This window comes from Apis cerana, linkage group LG8, assembly GCF_029169275.1.
Source record: "Apis cerana isolate GH-2021 linkage group LG8, AcerK_1.0, whole genome shotgun sequence".
NCBI lineage: Eukaryota > Metazoa > Arthropoda > Insecta > Hymenoptera > Apidae > Apis > Apis cerana.
Window position 1 is genome coordinate 8,568,733 of NC_083859.1, and position 19,249 is coordinate 8,587,981.

General features: G+C 32.9%; 1 protein-coding gene and 1 long non-coding RNA gene across 6 annotated transcripts in view; one reads left to right on the forward strand and one right to left on the reverse strand.

Annotated features, from left to right (window-relative positions):
- The window catches only part of LOC107996416 (adenylate cyclase type 6), an 85,118-nt gene that overhangs the window by 59,906 nt on the left and 5,963 nt on the right, over window positions 1-19,249 (forward strand). For 2 of the 3 annotated variants that reach the window (XM_062078695.1, XM_062078696.1), the window contains exons 8-21: window positions 8,302-8,423; window positions 9,434-9,526; window positions 10,085-10,231; window positions 11,223-11,381; window positions 12,133-12,381; window positions 12,824-12,983; window positions 13,668-13,765; window positions 14,117-14,201; window positions 14,879-14,995; window positions 15,995-16,117; window positions 16,774-17,012; window positions 17,142-17,280; window positions 17,670-17,889; window positions 18,833-18,981. In XM_062078695.1, coding sequence (XP_061934679.1) covers window positions 8,302-8,423; window positions 9,434-9,526; window positions 10,085-10,231; window positions 11,223-11,381; window positions 12,133-12,381; window positions 12,824-12,983; window positions 13,668-13,765; window positions 14,117-14,201; window positions 14,879-14,995; window positions 15,995-16,117; window positions 16,774-17,012; window positions 17,142-17,280; window positions 17,670-17,889; window positions 18,833-18,981 — 2,100 coding nt within the window. Of the gene's footprint in view, window positions 1-8,301; window positions 8,424-9,433; window positions 9,527-10,084; window positions 10,232-11,222; window positions 11,382-12,132; window positions 12,382-12,823; window positions 12,984-13,667; window positions 13,766-14,116; window positions 14,202-14,878; window positions 14,996-15,994; window positions 16,118-16,773; window positions 17,013-17,141; window positions 17,281-17,669; window positions 17,890-18,832; window positions 19,082-19,249 lie in introns of all 3 variants that reach the window. The other variant, XM_062078697.1, reaches the window with a different exon arrangement.
- Window positions 65-15,001, reverse strand: LOC107996423 (uncharacterized). Of its 3 annotated transcripts, none has more exons than XR_009830963.1 (4): window positions 14,862-15,001; window positions 9,390-9,503; window positions 3,435-3,701; window positions 65-2,628 (listed from the first exon to the last, which is right to left on the reverse strand). It is a non-coding gene; the product is annotated as an uncharacterized LOC107996423 (long non-coding RNA). The 3 variants fall into 3 exon arrangements; XR_001765791.3 differs by lacking the exons at window positions 9,390-9,503; window positions 14,862-15,001 and adding an exon at window positions 3,888-4,442 and having other exon boundaries at window positions 1,496-2,255; window positions 2,332-2,628; XR_001765790.3 differs by lacking the exons at window positions 9,390-9,503; window positions 14,862-15,001 and adding an exon at window positions 3,888-4,427 and having other exon boundaries at window positions 1,496-2,628.

Genomic DNA, 19,249 nt, shown 5'->3' on the forward strand with positions numbered 1-19,249 from the left:
TAAATATTTAGTCTCGTAAAAATTCAATTTCAATCAAGGACAGGAATTATTTTCATGAAAAATCATTTTCCCACGGTTTATTCGTATTAAAAATTTTCAAATTTTGACATAAACATTTGCAAAACAGATTGGAGAAATAATTTCCTAGCTTTAAAATTTTAAACTTTAAAATTAAAAACAAAATTACTTGATTCAAAAGATACGTAAATCGTGCAAGTATCTTTATTTAATCTTGCTATTAATTAATCTTTAATATAGTTTGATAATCTAGTATCTAGAAACATTGAAATTACCAAGTTGGAAAATCGACTAGTTATCACTAATGTATTTAAGACTGAGTTCGATAGAGAGTACCTAACCAAATTTTGATCATTAAACCTTTTGCACATGTAGGTCGATAATTAATGCACTCTCCCAATTGTTTATTAATATAATGGACAATGTATAGCAAACTGTCTCTGCAATTTTCTCCCTAATTATTATAACACATATATGTACTCCATATCCATATAGTCGATCGTATAATTCAAAATTATGTCAACGCAATATTAAGTTGCTCCAAAATTATTTTGATGAATAATTTCCAAAATAATCATCTAGAGTGGAGTCACGAAAATACACATACAATATTTGAATATCGACCGATGATAAATTTAAGAATATTTGGGAATAAAGATATTTCTTGATTTATAAAAATTTTAGGCGTGCATCGTCGAAATTTTGGCAATGGGAAAACATCAAATGCAGATAGATATCGAATCGAGGTTTCGCAAATAGCCGTAGGGTTTTCGTTACGGTCCAACAAATTTTCTATTTAACAACTGCTGCGACCCAAAGTCCCTAGATCTCTCTAGTTCTCTATCTCTATCGAGCTGACGAAAAATTGATGAAAATATAGTTACAAACTTTTATGAATTTTTCTCATCGTATAATTGATACGATAATACACGGTGAAACTGTCGATACTTCTATTTTGATAATCTTTAAATGTAGAAGATCTTAATATATATAATCGATTAACTTTAGTTTTCGAAATATTTGGAAAAAATTATTGTTAATACTAGTATCGCATATTCCACGAATTTTTTAATAATACTTGACTCGAAAGTTAAACGTGTCTAAGAAAAATCATTTAAATCCGCGATAGAAAAGAATGAGAAAAAGTGTTAAAGAATTGAGAATGAAAATGATGGTTGTCGAGTTAAGAGAGTATTCAACCAGATATATAAGGAGAATAGAGAGGCAGGATCTGTTGATAAATACAAGAACCTGGACATTGGTCTAACGTTATCGCAGCAGGTCACAGATACCTGATTAAAGTGCACAATGGGCCAGGTCACGGGTAGAATGTTGGCTGGAATTATAAGCGATGCTCCCGATAACTCGCTATCTTTAACAAACTTCCACCGTTCTTAATGGAAGCTAGTCGCTAAAAATAATCTGGTCGATTAATCAAATCGAGATAGGAGATATGCACTTTCATCAAATTTCTTCATTTAATGTAAAATTCTAAACTTTATTAAACTTATACTAAACTTTAAATAGTTCACTAATCCTTTATCGATATTCTTTCATTGTTTATATTTTACTTTTACAAAATTTCATTTCTATTAAACTTCTGCCAATGTACACATAGTATTAATATGTATTAATATATATTACTACAGATGAAAGTTGAGAATTTGATTAGACTCTCTACTATCGTGTTATTATATATATATATATATATTTCAATTTCATATGAAAAGTAATCTTGGTATGGAAGTAAAATGGAGAAACTTTATTGTCGCGTTCGCGTCCAGTATAGAAACCTTAAGTATTTTTGAACTTATTGCCCTTAATCCCTCAACAATATGAGACTAGGTGAAGTATTATCTTCCACTCCATTCGTCTATGACTGCTTGTTAGTGGGGCAGTAAGTTGTCATGAATTCCAGTATTTTGTAAAACTTCACCTAGTTCGTTAGAAAGTCTCTCCAGTAATATTTTTATCCATTATTTTCTGAGATCTGGAAAATCTTTCTATTAATATATTGCATTTCATTTGTTGATCTGTATATCAATTCCTGCACTAATTATTTTTTATCCATTAAAGAATTTCTTTAATAGTTTTAATATCTCTCATAAATTAAGCAGTATTCCAAGTCTGACCAATTCCTGTACCAATATTATCCTTCTAATAATGTTTCAATATATCTCATAAGTTGAGTCACATTCAAGTCTGATCAATTTTTGCACTTATTCCTTGAAAAGTCTCTTCAATAATTTTAATAATTAAATTAATTTTAAATTGAGCAATGTTATATTCCAATTTCTACACTTATTCATTTACCTCTAATAGTAACGTTTTGATATATAAATTGGATTTAAGATCTAATCAATTGCTGTGATATAATCAATTTTCATTCATTAAAAGTCCATTAATCATTCTTCGCAGGATCTCTTTAATAATTTTAATATCTTTCATAAATTGAACATTATTCCAAGGATCTGACCAATTCCTCCATTAATCACTTTCTGTCCATTGAAGTTCCATTGCTTTAGTAAATTCCTCCAATAATATTACTTCGATATGCCTGTATTTCAAAGTTTGACCAATTCTTCCTCGTTCCACTCACATGTCGTCGACCTGCAACGTATAAAGAACGAAATTAACTTAAGTTTTAATTTTCAAGACAGTTTGCGTTTCGTGCAACAATCTACCAACTAGGATGACGTCCTAACGCTTATTTACAAACGAGAGTATGTCTAATGCAGAGAAATTACCGCGTCTGATAAGCACTAAGAGTAACTGATAAGCATAATACCGCGCTATTCATTACAGTTCACGTCACATCATAGGCGACCATGTTGCCACTCTCTGGGACACGATTTCAACGCGTAATTCCTGACCTGCGAGAATCCAAAGTTCGCTTGGAAATTCCAGATTCTGGACTCGAAATTTCTAGAGAAATTCACAGACGAGACGATTATAAAAATAATGGAGGGATAAGATTGACGAATTAGAAGATCGATTTCTCGGGAATCGTTCTCTTAACGAAATGAAATTTTACTGGAATGGTAGGAAGTGGAGATTCCATCGAGGCCGAAATTAAAGTTTTTCGCCGGTGAAAGCTTTCCAATCTCGTCCGGTGGAATAACAAAGACGGGCCGGTTGCTTTTCTTCGTTCGAACGAGAACAATAATTGGAGTGGCAAATGTGATTCACCGCGTTAAGGAAACTTTCTCTTAAAGGTTAAGGAATATTTTTTTATCGGTATTTCAAGTATCAAGAAGAAGTTGGCCAAGAAATTGGGGCGTTGAGAATAAAAGGCTTTTCGTGGAATGATTTAACTGTTAAAGAAACCCGAGATTGGAGAATTATTAAGAAGAAGTTTAGTACGAAATAATATACAATTATTGTATAATTATTATAGGAAAGATTTAAAAATTTACCTTTCAATTTTCACGCGACATCGGCGACATAAATTCATAAAATTTTTTCGCTCCCTGAATACACAATTTTTATCCATCGATCTCCACCGTTAGACCCGATAGAACGAGCTATATTTCATTCCACCATCATGATCTTTTCATCTCGCAATTTATCTTAGAATTTCCATCAAGGGTATGAAATATTCAAAGATGATCGTTATCCCGCGCAACTTTGGTTTCTCTTGTTACGCCAGCTCGTGTAGAATCTGAAATTACAGCGGCAGCCCTCTGCAACGATAATTCGACGTTGGATAAATCGATCAGTCTCCCAGTTACAACAGGTTGCACGCATATGTATCGCGATTTCCCGAGGCGTCGCTGATCCGATCATACGGATCGTGTTCAAAGCTTTCCAACTCATGTACCGCGTATATTCGAATTGATTGTGACGGAGCGTCGATTGATTAGTCTCACCTCTTTCGAGTCTCACGGTGTATTCGATTCCTTTGGATTTACATCGGACGTGGATGAATCGATAATGGAAGGGAATTAATGCCGTTTGCTAGCCGGTGAGGAGATATCACGGTGTCGCATCAACAACGTTGCGTCTACTGGAATAATTCGTCCATGTCGTCGCGCAAAAGACATCGCGTCGTGGAATATTTCGTCAGTGGCGTCACCTTATCGATATTGCACCGCGAGATATCTTCGATATTAAATGAAGAATATTGCACTCATGACGTCGCATTATAAATATGGCGGAATATTTCGTCAGTGGCGTCGCGCTACCAATCGTGGAATATTTTGACGTCGCACTATCGATATTGGATCGAGGAAATTTTATAAGAAATGTTGCATCGTGGAATATTTCGTCACTGGCGTCGCACTATCGATATTGGATCGAGGAAATTTTGTAAGTGGTATAACAAATATTACATCGTGAAATGTTTTATCGATGGCATTAAATGAAGAATGTTGTATCCATGACGTCGCACTATCAATATGGCGGAATATTTCGTCAGTGGCGTCGCACTACCATTGCATCGTGGAATATTTCGTCACTGGCGTCGCACTACCAATGTTGCATCGTGGAATATTTCGGCGTCGCACTATCGATATTGGATCGAGGAAATTTTGTAAGTGGTATAACAAATATTACATCGTGGAATATTTCGTCAGTGGCGTCGCACTATCAGTATTACATCGCGGAAAATTTCGTTTATGGCATCGTGCTAACAATATAGTATCGCGAAATTTTATAAGTGGCATAACAAATGTTGCATCGTAGAAAATTTCGTCAATGACATCGCAATATCAATATGGCGGAATATTTCGTCAGTGATGTCGCACTACCAATGTTGCATCGTGGAATATTTTGACGTCGCACTATCGATATTAGATCGCGGAAAATTTCTATGCTCTATGGCATCGTGTTGATAATATCGTATGGTGAAATATTTTGGTATTAAATGAAGAATATTGTATTCATAACTATCAATATGGCGGAATATTCGTCAGTGGCGTCGCACTATCAATGTTGCATCATGGAATATTTTGACGTTGCACTATCGATATTAGATCGACGAAATTTCATAAATGGTATAACATCGTAGAATATTTCGTCAGTAGTGTCGCACTATCAATATTATAATCGCGGAATATTTTGTCCATGCTAACAATATAGTATCGCGAAATATTTTGTCGATGGCATTAAATAAAGAATTTTGTATCCATGACGTCGCACTATCAATATGGCGGAATATTTCGTCAGTGGCGTCGCACTACCAATCGTGGAATATTTTGACGTCGCACTATCGATATTGGATCGAGGAAATTTTATAAGAAATGTTGCATCGTGGAATATTTCGTCACTGGCGTCGCACTACCAATATTATAATCGCGGAATATTTCGTCTATGCTAACAATATAGAAATATTTTATCGATGGCATTAAATAAAGAATGTTGTATCCATGACGTCGCACTATCGATATTGCATCGTGGAATATTTCGTCAGTGATGTCGCACTACCAATGTTGCATCGTGGAATATTTTGACGTCGCACTATCGATACAGATCGAGGAAATTTCATAAATATTACATTTCATAAATTTCATAAATATTACATCGTGGAATATTTCGTCAGTGGCGTCGCACTATCAGTATTACATCGCGGAAAATTTCGTTTATGGCATCGTGCTAACAATATAGTATCGCGAAATATTTTATCGATGGCATTAAATGAAGAATGTTGTATCCATGACGTCGCACTATCAATATGGCGGAATATTTCGTCAGTGGCGTCGCACTATCAATGTTGCATCGTGGAATATTTCGTCAGTGATGTCGCACTACCAATGTTGCATCGTGGAATATTTTGACGTCGCACTATCGATATTAGATCGAGGAAATTTCATAAATATTACATCGTGGAATATTTCGTCAGTGGCGTCGCACTATCAATATTATAATCGCGGAATATTTCGTCCATGTTAATGATATAGTATCGTGAAATATTTTATCGATGGCATTAAATAAAGAATGTTGTATCCATGACGTCGCACTATCAATATGGCGGAATATTTCGTCAGTGGCGTCGCACTATCAATATTACATCGCGGAAAATTTCGTTTATGGCATCGTGCTAACAATATAGTAACGCGAAATATTTTGTCGATGGCATTAAATGAAGAATGTTGTATCCATGACGTCGCACTATCAATATGGCGGAATATTTCGTCAATGGCGTCGCACTATCAATATTAAATCGCGGAAAATTTCGTTTATGGCATCGTGCTAACAATATAATATCGCGAAATATTTTATAGATGGCATTAAATGAAGAATTTTGTATCCATGACGTCGCACCATCAACGTTGCATCGCGGAAAATTTTGTCTATGACACGATACAATACTGTATCGCAAAATATCTTATCTTAAATGACGACATTAAATGAAGAATATTGGCGTCGTACTATCAACATAGCGGAATATTTCGTCCACAACATTGCGCTACCAATGTTGCAGCGCGGAATATTCCGTCAGTGGCGTCACATTATCAATATTGCATCGCGAAATATTTTGTTTAAAGCGTCGCACAAAAGATATTGCATCTTGGAAAACTTCGTCAGCGGCATGATAAATATTGCATCGCAGAATATTTCATCAATGGCATCGCATTATCAATGTTGCATCGCGGAATATCTCGTCCATAGCGTTACATGCGAAATATCTCGTCCACAATGTTATACACGGAATATCTCTTCGTGATTCATTAACAATGTCGCATAACGGAATATTTCGTCAGTGGCGTCGCATTAAAAATATTGCGTCGCCAGATATTTCCTGTATAATATCTCAACGATATCGAGACAGATATACGTAATTTTTTTCTACCCTTTTTTCTTCAATTAGTCGTAGCTTTTAGGGATTACGTTTGAATAATTTAGGATTATTTTTTTATCGAGAGGGATAACGCTTCTTTATCTCTTAACTCTTCTTTTTCGTTTATTCGTTCATATAGGAATCCTTTCGGTTTTAAAATTTAAAAAAGAATCTTACGTAAATCGAATATTTCATCGAAATTAGAGAAATATTTATTAATCACGATCTATCCGCAGGATATCGTAGTGCGGGATGGAAATAGAAACGAAATTGTATACGCGAAATTTATGCAAATTGGAGGTCTTGAAATGAAAAAAAATAAGAACGGTTATGACAAGCTACGATCACGCAGTTTGCTCGTTCAGTCTACGAACGACCTAAAGCTTGCTGTGTAATTTCGCGTTAAAATTCACAGAAACGGCATTGGAACACGTGTGGATCAATCGATCGTTTGAAAATTTCAAATGGTATTACTATTTGTTCCAAGATAATTGAAATTTGATTGTCCAAAGAATTAACGAACTAAAACTAAAGTAAAGTGAAAAGTAATAAAATTAGCAAAAGTGAAAAAATTCTTCGATTAGAAACAGAATATCAAAAATGAAAAATTCGAAAATTTAAAAATTAAAATTCTAAATCGAAAATAGAGAATTGAAGCAGAGAGAGAGAGAGAGAACTTGAAAAATTAAAAATTAAAATTCAAGGAAGTTAGAAATTCTTTGATATTCAAACGACGAGATGAATAGTGTCTTGAGTATACGGATTTATTAGATTCACCGCAAGTTTCCGGCATAACAACATGGTTAATTAACCAACTGGTACAAATACCAAAGAGAATTCAAAACGGTATGTATCTGTTAATACCGACAGATCAGCTTGTCGGAAGGCTTGTGCTCTGCATGTTAATGAAACACAATGTTGAAATCGAAATATTCCTCTCTAGAGATACACTCTAAATATATTATTGAAATCGTGGGGAGCTTCGAGATCCCTTCTCCGTTGAAATATTAATTAAATTGAATTAAAGAAAGAATCGTTAAAATATACGTCATAAATATACGTACTTTTACGATTTTTCTTCTCGAAGAAAAAAAAAAGAGGAAATAGATCATCCAACTCTTAGAAGAAAAATTTAACCCGTCCAACTTGGTGTTTCTCACTTCGAAACAATTAAGACAACTTATTTAATCAAATTCTTCGCGTATCTTTCGAGAATATTCGTGTGAAATGTCGTATAGACGTTCTCCGATTCTGCTTTAATATCCTGTGATCAACCGGAAGTGTCCTCGAGTAAGACGCAAAGGCAAGTAAGATGGAGAGAAACCGGTCAATTTTGAAGCGGTGCGAGAGAGAGAGAGAGAGGGAGGGGAGAAGCAATGAATTCTCAGGTGATGCGAGGAAATTGCATTCCCTTTTCTCTACCTGCGAACGACGCCGTTGTACACAACGGGCGACGATGAATTTTCCATGATTTTTTTTTCCTTTTTCCTTTTTTTTTTTTTCAGGAAAGGCTTCTATTGAGCGTGCTGCCGCGCCACGTAGCCATGGAGATGAAAGCTGACATCGCGGGGAAGCCAAAGGATACCATGTTTCACAAAATTTACATTCAGAGGCACGAGAACGTCAGGTGAGGGCAAAATATCCTGATGCAACGATGTATGTGTAAAGGCGTCGAGAGTATCGAGTTTCGTTGTCGAGCAGAGAACTGTTTTATCTAATTGTTCTTTTTCGTTGTTGGACGCGTCGATTTCGAAGTTTCAAATATTATTATAGAAATTTTTCAACTTTGGAATTTTAGAAAAATTTTGGAAAAGTAGATTTGTCCGCGTTATCCTAATACAGTATTCTTGAGTTGATTTAGAAGCGAGTAAAATATCTTTTAAAGGTATGATGTACAATATTCGAAGAGAAATCTATTGGAACAATAGAAACCAAATATATATTACACAATCTTTAATCTTTTTTAATATTCTGTGATTACGAAAATGAAATTTTGGAAAAATCTTGACAACAATATTTAAGAAATTTTCGAATTGCACACACGTATATAATATCCAGTCCCTTTAGATCCATTTGGACGTGAGTGGAATTTCGAAAAAGAAAAAACCTCTTAACAATAATATTCCAGAAATGTGAATAGCAGAAATATTAATGAGCAGTTCTTCCAAATCTGTGTGAACGCCTCGTAAGAATTTTTTTTTTCAAAATTTTTCGAAGCTTAAAATATCAACAAACTTTGGAAATGGAAAGAAACTGAAAAAAATTATAAGTTCAATATAACGAATAATAAACAAGATTGAAAAATTGTATTTGTAATGGAAGAAACTCGTCATATCATAACTAATCGTATATGATAAATAAACGAGATATATATACAGATATGATAGGAGGGATGAATATTCGGTGAATGATTATGCGATATATGCGTGTAACCAGGCCAGCAACTGAATATTCAGCATCATTATGCACCAGACTGGTGCGCGCGTCTATCACACGTTAAAGTAACACGTATCTGCCACTCGAGTCTCGTTAAGTCGCACGACGTACACCTAACGAATTCTAATTAACATTTCGTGATTTAAATACCACTTACCGGAACATAACCGAGAAGAATACATCTTGGTGATCGTTTTCCAGCATTCTGTTCGCCGACATTTGTGGATTCACTTCCTTGTCGGATCAATGCACTGCCGAGGAGGTTGTCAAACTATTGAATAAATTATTCGCCTGGTTAGTATCGTTCTCCATACCTTTATTCTATGTTCTAGATTAAGAGGAGTTAATTCTTTTTTCCGTGTCATTAACGATCCGATAATATATGCTTGTTGCACAATTGGATAAATTTATTGAAGATTCGATGCGATATTTATACGTATTGTGCTCAACAATAATTGTACGACAGTACAAGTTTTATCGTGTAATTATTATTCGATAATGATAATTGGATATTTATGCATTTATGTGAAATTCGAATGTACAAAAATGTATGGGAATGCACGTAATACGCAAAAATATTAAAATTATACGAATTAATGTATTCGAGGAATAAAACAAATTCAAAATTTGTTTTGTACATGTATTCGACGTTGAATAATTTGATAGACATTTTCGATAATTATTGAAAATTTTATTTCCTTCCCCTTGTAAATAAATAATTTAATCCTTTTAAATTATTTCTAAATTGCTAAATGGATATCATATAAATTCAATTATAATTCTACGAATATTTAAAGAATGTGAATAATTTTAATAAATATCAATTGTTAATGCGAAATGTAAATTTCGTAGCTTCGACACATTGGCAGCTGAGCACCATTGTCTGCGAATCAAATTACTCGGTGACTGCTATTATTGCGTCTCCGGACTTCCTGAACCGAGGCCAGATCACGCGCGTTGTTGCGTGGAAATGGGTTTGGACATGATTAGCGCCATTACGTGAGTCTTCTGTTACTACTAATTTTCTGATGCATCGAATTCTTTTTCTTTCTTTTTTATTTTTTTTATTTCTTTTTTCTGATAATCCAACGCGAACCATTCCGTTTCCTCTCTTGTAAATTAGCGAATTAACACCTGATCCAATTTCCATTATTCGTAATTAGCGTTGTGTAAAAATAACGATGCACGATAGAAGAATATGTTGGAATTTTATTTTGAACAAACCGATAACGTTTCTATGAATATTTTTTTATTTAGAGATGTATTATTTCTCTTTCACATTCACGAAAAATTCACGTTTCACGTTTCGTAATAGTATAAATCGTTATGGTATTTCTCGATCTATTCGTCTTCGAAACACGAGCACAAATGGCACTTTATTCTCGAAGGAAATCATTTCTATGACGGAACTTACTGTTTTTCAAAAGCAAACCTATAAACCGGAGAATTCTCGTCTCCGCGGGCTACTTTCATTTACTGTTTCCTGCTCTTAGAACGCTTTTCCTAACCTTTTTCCGGTCATTTCGTGAAAATGCAACGGAAGCGCCTCGATGCGGCGTTTCGACTAAATAAAAACCAGAGTTTCGTTTTGAAACTCTCTATAGACATGAAAAAAGAAACTTTTGATCGAATATGATTGGAGAATGAATATTTAAATATTTTTTCGGTTAAAATATTTGTATATAATTGCAATAATTTAAATTATTTAAATTCGAAAATAATTATTAATTCGCATTAAACATTTTGAAAAATCTACTTTGTATTTTATTTTAAAAATATAACACTCCGATGTATAAATAAACTATAAATAAACTAATCAAACGTACTTGGAAAATAACGATGAAGAAATTTATAATTTCAGAATTTATGATTTATTTACAGTTTATATTTTTTTTTCTCCCATACTATTCAGCAATATAAATATAATCCGTAGTGTAATCACCACAGCGTTATTTCTAAAACAATCGATGCTTCTTTTCTTCTTTTATAGGCTGTATCGAGAGGTGGGTGCAGTGAACGTGAACATGAGAGTGGGAATACATACTGGAAGGGTTCATTGCGGGGTTCTTGGCTTGAGGAAATGGCAATTCGACGTTTGGAGCAACGACGTCACTCTGGCCAACTATATGGAGAGCGGAGGGATACCGGGGTGAGTTTTTCCTTTTTTCCTTCCTTTTTTTTCTTTTTTTTTTTTTTTTTTTTAAGAAAATTTTCACTCGACTTCGAGCGAATGTTGAAACGAGAGATGAAATATTGAGCGAAATATTTTTGTCGCTTCTTTTTCTTTCGGGAGGAAAAAAATTCTCGAACCGACAAAATCTCGAAACGAGGAATTCGAATATTTATCGCGAAATATACGCGACGGTTCGTTTCGCTTCTTTTTTTTTCTTTTTTCTTTTTTCGAGAGGGATAACGAGATTTAAATTTTTAAACTTGTGATTTTATTTTACCGTGAAACTTGATGAAATTCCATATCTGTTAAGTATTCCGTTTCATCGAGTCGTGAATAACAGATGCATTTTATCGAATGTTCGATTTTTTATTAAATGAAAATATACGATAAGAAAATCCTTGTGATATCTACTTATTTTTAAGAAACATATTTTTACAATGTTCCTAATACCACGTGATTTCTTTTATCAACAAATTACACATCATTAAAACTCGAATTTAACTTTAAACAAAATACGAAACGAAAGATAAATATCTTACCAATGACACTGTCTCTTTATATTATAATAATAATAATATCAATTTATTGAATTGATCGCTTTAAAATTAATTCTCAATAATTTCATATTAATTGGAATTCATTTGAACATTCGATAAATTTTTGAAGTTAATTTAAATCTCTAGAGATGTAAATCTTTATTATATGATTCATTATAATTTCCCCATAGACGAGTCCACATCACGAAAGAGACCCTGGACTGTCTCGATGGTTTCTACGAGGTGGAAGAGGGTCACGGGGGTGAAAGGAACGCGTACCTGAAGGAGCACAATATCAAAACGTACCTAATCGTCCCTGGGGATACGTGCAGGGGTAACATACCCTCTTCAGGATTGAGAAAGGGTTTGCCCGCGAATGGGAACGTGTCCAAAGAGATGAGGGTGATGGGTCACGGGTCTCAACACGGGAAGCAGAACAAGTGAGTGATTCATCGTTATTCCATTTTTTAATCTCTTCCCTCGGAACAAAGAAATTTTTACCAATTTTGAATCATTATTATTCAATATTTTTTAATGGGAATTGATGATAATTTATTTTGGACGATGAATTTTGCGATTTATAATTTTTAAATTACAAAGTTTTTTAATTTTTTAGATTAAAGTTTTGATCAAAGGTCGAGCGACGATGGCCGGGTCGTTTTTAATTTGTGTTAAATTTAGTTATAAAATGGATTATCGTAGGTTATTATCTTTAAATAAATTATACATAGAAGGTGAAAAGTTGATTTACTTGTAAGTTAAAATTTGTGAAATTTCAAGTGATTTTTTATCTCGTAGTTTTTAAATAAAAAATTAAAATTGAGAAAATAAATAATTTTTGATAAATCTTTTTTTTTATATCGATTGTTCATTCTATAATAGATTAGGGTTTGGAGAGACGACAGAGGTAAAAAAAGACCCTGAAGACGAGGTGAACGAGTATCTGATGAGGGCGATCGATGCCAGGAGTATAGATCAATTAAGAACACAATATTGCACTCCTTTCATCCTAACTTTTCGTAGCCCCGACGTTGAGGAGAAGGTAAACTTAAATTCATTCAAGTTTAACAATACAATTAGCCTTTTAAAATTATTCGAATCTGAGATCGATATTTCACGGATATTTTGTTATCTTTTATTTTAGTTGAAAAATTAGCGTGAAAAATTATATATCAAAAATTGCAGTATAAAATATTCAGGCAATCATATGCTTCCTTGAATAAGCAGATTAAATTAAATCAGTGGAAAATTAATACAAGAGAATTTTTTGCTGGAAAGCAGATAACCGAGAAAAATGATGCATAAGGTCCACATTTATCTGAAAACGAATTTCTAAAACTTAACGAGTTCGCATAATACGCATTTTAATATTTGTGTATATTTTTTTAGATTTTATAACTGCGCAAAGACGATATTTATTAAAATTTAAATCTAAGGATTTCTTCGATTTAAAAATCGTATCACTGATATTTTTTTCTCTATTCACACACAATTATTTATTCATCTACTAAAAAATTTCAAAGCTTTGCATTCTCAACATTGTACAATATTTCTTTCTATGTTATATTTATATCCATTTTTTCACCAATTTTCATCCCGTTTTTATTCTTTTTCGCCAAATTTTCACTCAAGACTTTGAATTTATAATATTCATATTTTTATTTATTTCTATTATTCGTATTCGTATATACACGATTGTATTGTATTTTTAACTTATCTGTTATAGTATTCACGTGAAAGGGATAGAATGCTGTCAGCATATTTCGTCTGTTCCGGTTTCGTGTACATGGTAGTCGTGATTGCTATAGCAATCACTCTATATGGGTAAACAAGACAGTTTGAATAAATTTTACTTTTTTTTTTTTTTTTAAGATTTTTTTTTCTCCTCTGTTGCAATCCATCAATCAAACCGACTTTCGGTTAATTCGTCGTATATTTACTTCATCGATCAATTTTTTTCTCGTGAAAAAAAAATCAAAATTTCATTTGATCCATTTTCGAAAGTTTTTAAAAGCTTGTACGTAATATTAAAGTTATTTAGATAAAAAAAAATTAATTGATTAATTTCGATCAATAATTTAATATTAAATTCATTTCAGAAATATAAACACAAAATTTTTTCAAATTCGAATAAAAAGAAATATTTAAATGAAAATATAGAAATTATTTTTTTAGGAGTGGATATTTTTACACGTGTGTAACTGTGAGCATATTGGTGATTGCGATAATCAATGGCATTCTATTAGCAGAAAAGAACAAGGTAAGATTATTATTCAGTTATTCGCATCCTATGTTCTACAATTATGCATATTATAAACCTTTCATTATATCGAGTGACCATCAATCCATTGACTGTTCATCGTACATAAATGATTATAATTATCCTCTATTGGTAATCATTGCAGATTACAAATGATTATATGGATATAATATAATATACGCATCATTAAATTCTCAAATTTCTCGATAGTTATGTATATTCATATACCAATAATATCTAATAATTATCAAGAAATTTTAAAACAAAGTTTTCTAAAATTTCCTTTAAACAAATATTCCATTATGCAAATTTATACAAACGCGTTATTCCCGCATAGCGTATACATGTATCAAGTATGTATTGACGTAACGAAAGGATTAATCAAGCGAATTTCATGTATTGCGAGGAATCTTCAACGCGACTCGATCGATCGGACTAACTCTTTGGAATCTTGCCACTTCCTCTTAACCTTGAATCCGTGGCAAAATTCCAGGTCAATGCTGAGGCCATCGATTCTGTCTTGGCCATGCATTACCGCCAATTACTATAGTTATGCATACTAATGCATATACTTCGAAAAAGAAAAAAAAAATTGAACTTGAAAAAAAAATACGCAAAATTAAAAAAGGAAATTTTTTTTAATCAGATAGATTTACTTACAATTTCTGTTTCTTTAGACAGTGCCACAGTGTCTTCGAGATTTTGCGGTGCACGTATTCGAGAATCGTGGAATGGCACAAGCTCTGGCCACGTGTGTCGTGTTTCTAACTTTCGTCACAGCATTGTCGCCACTGGTAAGCTTAGACGTTCTTACTACGTTCAACCAATAACAAGTAATAACGCATGATTTGTAACATGTTATTTGTAAATATTCGCCTTGAATTTCAAACACTATGTTTCTTTGTATCATTTGTGTTATTTACGTTTCTGATTTACGTATCGTATCTTGTACTAGTACGTATGTATACAAATCAACGCTTGTTTCTTCACTCCAGTGTCTTAATTCAATATTTCAAAATCGATATCCATTGAGAACTATTGTAACTCGTCAAAATCCGATGGAATCTCGTAAAAGGAATTGTTATGATGAAATTCACGAGAATGTCTCATCAATCATCATCAAATATGGAATATATAATCGATATTTGGCCATCCATCATCGATGAATTCATCAAGATCTATCGACTTAGAACAACACGTGAATAGCTTTAACCTATCGACATTTTTGCATCGTTATACAGAGTGACTTCAAATATTTTTTATCATGATTAAAATTTCGTAAAAATATTCTTCGCAAAAATATTTTAAAAAACCAGCAAATGGTAAGAATTTTTTATTCTTTTCGAAAAAATACGATGAAAAATCTTCACTTTTTTTTTAGAAAATTTAATTTTATTTGATAATATACAATAGAGAATAAATTTAAAATATCGATAAAATATCGATTGAATATAAATATAAAAAGTTTAATCAAGTTAAAATGATGAGTCGTGAAAAATAATTTAATTTCGTTGAAAACTGAAGAAAAATAAATTTTGCGATAAATAACTTTCAAAATTATATGACTTCCAATTTCATTAATATCTCGAAGATGTTGTTATAAGATTAATGATAAATTTGCGAATACTCTTTATATAATTAATCTGAATAAGACTACATATATCTGTGTAAGAAACTTTAAGCAGCTGATGGATCATTTTTTTTCGAAATGATCCTATTGGTTGAAACGATTCAAACACCAAGAAAGAAAGGAAACAAAGCGATTAGTCTTCATTCGTTTCTTCCGATTGCAGTTCACATTGGAAGGTGGCCGTGTATGCGGAAACGGCACTTCTTTGTTCACCGATAATTCCAGCGTCACTTTCCAAAGTATTGACACGCCCGTCAATGTTTGCTATTACACCGTTTTCGCTGACGTAAGTACCGTATGATCGATTCGACTCGACTTAACTCGAGATTAACTCGATATCTGATGGATGCTACTAATGGATCTTAGATCGCGTTCCTAAGACGTGCCAAAATTATTTCGATGTTATGTTTATTGAACGAATTTAATAGTATGTCAGAAATAATTACATGTATATTGTACAACAAAATTTTTTCGTATGATAATTCGGAATAAAAAAATGATATTATGGTATAATATCAAGTATAAATATCGCATTATTTGGAAATGTAAATATTTTGAGAATTGTTGGCAAATTTTTTCTCGATTGCTCGATTATTCGTATTTTAAATTTTCAAAGTTATATGAACACTTCAGAAACTAAAGAAGTTTTAGCTTTAGCGATAATTCCGCAATAATTTAGCGCGCATTATTGTATTTAATAATTAGCAAATTGATTATGATCTTGTTAAAAAGTTGGTGAATCCAAGTTAAGCTTAAAATCTATTAAAATCTATTATTCTATCTTGATTTAAAGCCAAACAGCTTTTCTTAAGCCAAAATGGTATTTCTCAAGTCTAAATTAACCACAATCAGGATGATTTAAATTGAACAATGCATCGAATTTATTCAAATTTAATTTATTACATTCTGGTTTATTTATGACAAGCTCTGTATTAATTGTAGCTTTTCCCAGTACTGGTGATGCTAGTCATGATAACCTGTGCAGTCTATCAAATTTTAACGTCGGTATTCAAAGTGGCTATACTAAGCCTAGTAGTTGCTTGCTACTTAGCTATCAGCATCTATGAAGCCGTACACGAGAAAGACGTGGAATTGACTGGAAGGTGGCTGGCAGGAGTTCTGGTAGTTTTCTTTATGACTTGCTTGATTGCCCATTCCCAACACACAGAAGCCACTTACAGGTATATATATCTATTGTATTCATTCAGTTATATAATATTTTAAAAATTTAATATTTTTTCTATTTGAAGAAAAAATTATGAATTAAATAAATAATTCATTCCATGAACTTTATTGATAAACATATGCAGACTGGACTTTCTATGGAAACTCCAAGCTACGGAGGAGAAAGAGGAAATGGAACATTTGAAGGCCTATAATCAAAAACTGCTGGCAAACATACTTCCGGAACATGTAGCAGCTCACTTCCTGTCTACGGTTAATTCAGATGTAAGAAAACATTTTTATATGATACTCTTTCTCAAAGCTGTTAATAGCTAAAAAATTCCAATATTGAAATTCCTTTCTTTTAAAATTTTCTTTTTTTATAAACTTCCAATCCGATTCATCATCAACAATCCTCGACATTATTCAAATTCCTTTCTTTTCACAACAAAGCCCGTCAAATTATCCAATCAATCCAATTTATTTAAACAATCCTCAACTCCCAATCGTTCAAATTATTTTTTTCGTCCCTCTTAAATCCTCGAAAATTTCGTTCCAAAAACTTCCGATCGGCCTTTTTCTATCCAGAAAAAATGTCGAAAATATCAAATGTTCCGCAATATCCTTAATTGGATCGCGTCGTTTCATTTTTCCACGAGATTAACATTTTCCAGGAACTATATCACGAACAGTGCGACTTCGTTTGCATAATGTTCGCCTCGATACCAAATTTTTCGGAGTTTTACGTGGAATTGGAGGCGAATAACGAGGGTGTCGAGTGTCTCAGACTGTTGAACGAGATCATAGCCGATTTTGACGAGTTGCTCGCCGAGGAGCCGTACAAATACATCGAGAAAATCAAGAGTACGGGGGCCACGTACATGGCTGCATCCGGTAAGCCATCAACATCCTTTTTCACCCCATATATCCCGATTATATTCAACAAGGCGCTGATTAAAATTCGCCACGTTTTGGTTCTCCTGTGTATACGTGTACGAACCGTTTCTCCCGTTATTTTCCAGTTGACGCACATTTCGCCAACGCAGGGCCATTTTTCTTTTCTTGGAAAAAGGAAAAAAAATTCTTACCCTTTTTCGGTTGTTATTTCTTTGTAATCTCTTTTGTAATTTTTATCTCTCCCTTCCGGGAATTTTCCTTTTCTTTTTCGTCCGCGTATCTTTCGCGCTTATCTTTTTCGAAAAAGTTGTGGATCTTCTTGTGTTGAAAATACTTGAAAATATCTTTTAAGGTAATTTTTTTTTGCTTGAAAAATTGAGAATTTACAAGCAATGTTTTTTTTTTTATTTAATTCGTTCTTACTTTCTTTTTGGAAAATGTTGAATTATCTTATCTTATCTTTTAGAAAGAGAATTCTACATTTTTGAAATAACAATTGTTAAATTCATTTTCTCGATCATATCTTTCAAATTTTATTTTATTTCCAAAGAATAGATTAACACGCATCAATTGATTTATACTCAATAATTTGACTATATTGTTTATGTACTTAATATTTAATAACATATCCATATTGACGTGTTTCTATTGAATCACGTGAAATGATTAACCGGTGATTTCGTTTCCCCATCCATTCGAATGATTTATTAAATTAAACAATTTATGTAAATTAATTTTATATCGTTCAATGGACTAATAATGTCTGAAAATTTTACAATTCAAGAATAATTCACTCGTTATTATTACATTTCTTTTAATAGATAATAATTTTAATTCTCTTATTCAATTCTATTGAAATAATTTTTATTTTTCCCAAGAAGTCGAGTTTTCTCTCATTTCTTCCGAAAGCCACCTAATTTCGAAAGTGAATTTTTCGCAGGATTGACGAAAAGCACCTGCGACATGAAAGATTACAAACACGTGACTGCGATGGCGGACTACGCTCTGAGGATACGCGAACAGCTGGCTTCCGTTAATGAGCACAGCTTTAACAACTTCCGGTTGCGTGTGGGCATCAATATTGGACCGGTAACGTCAATCAATTTTCGACTAGCTTTTACAACATTCACGAAAGCGCCTTATTTGACCCGAACTAGACGAGAGAAGATAAAATACACTTTGGTATTTGGTGAGAAATAAATTCAATAAATTCTGGAAAAATTAAAAATTTTAAACTCGAAAATATTCAATATTTCGATTGAATTTCACCCCAGTGAAGTGCTAGAACACGATGATTTCCTTTTTCTTCCCAATTTTGTAATATTCAAAAAACTTGTGATTTTCTTCGCCCCGTGTA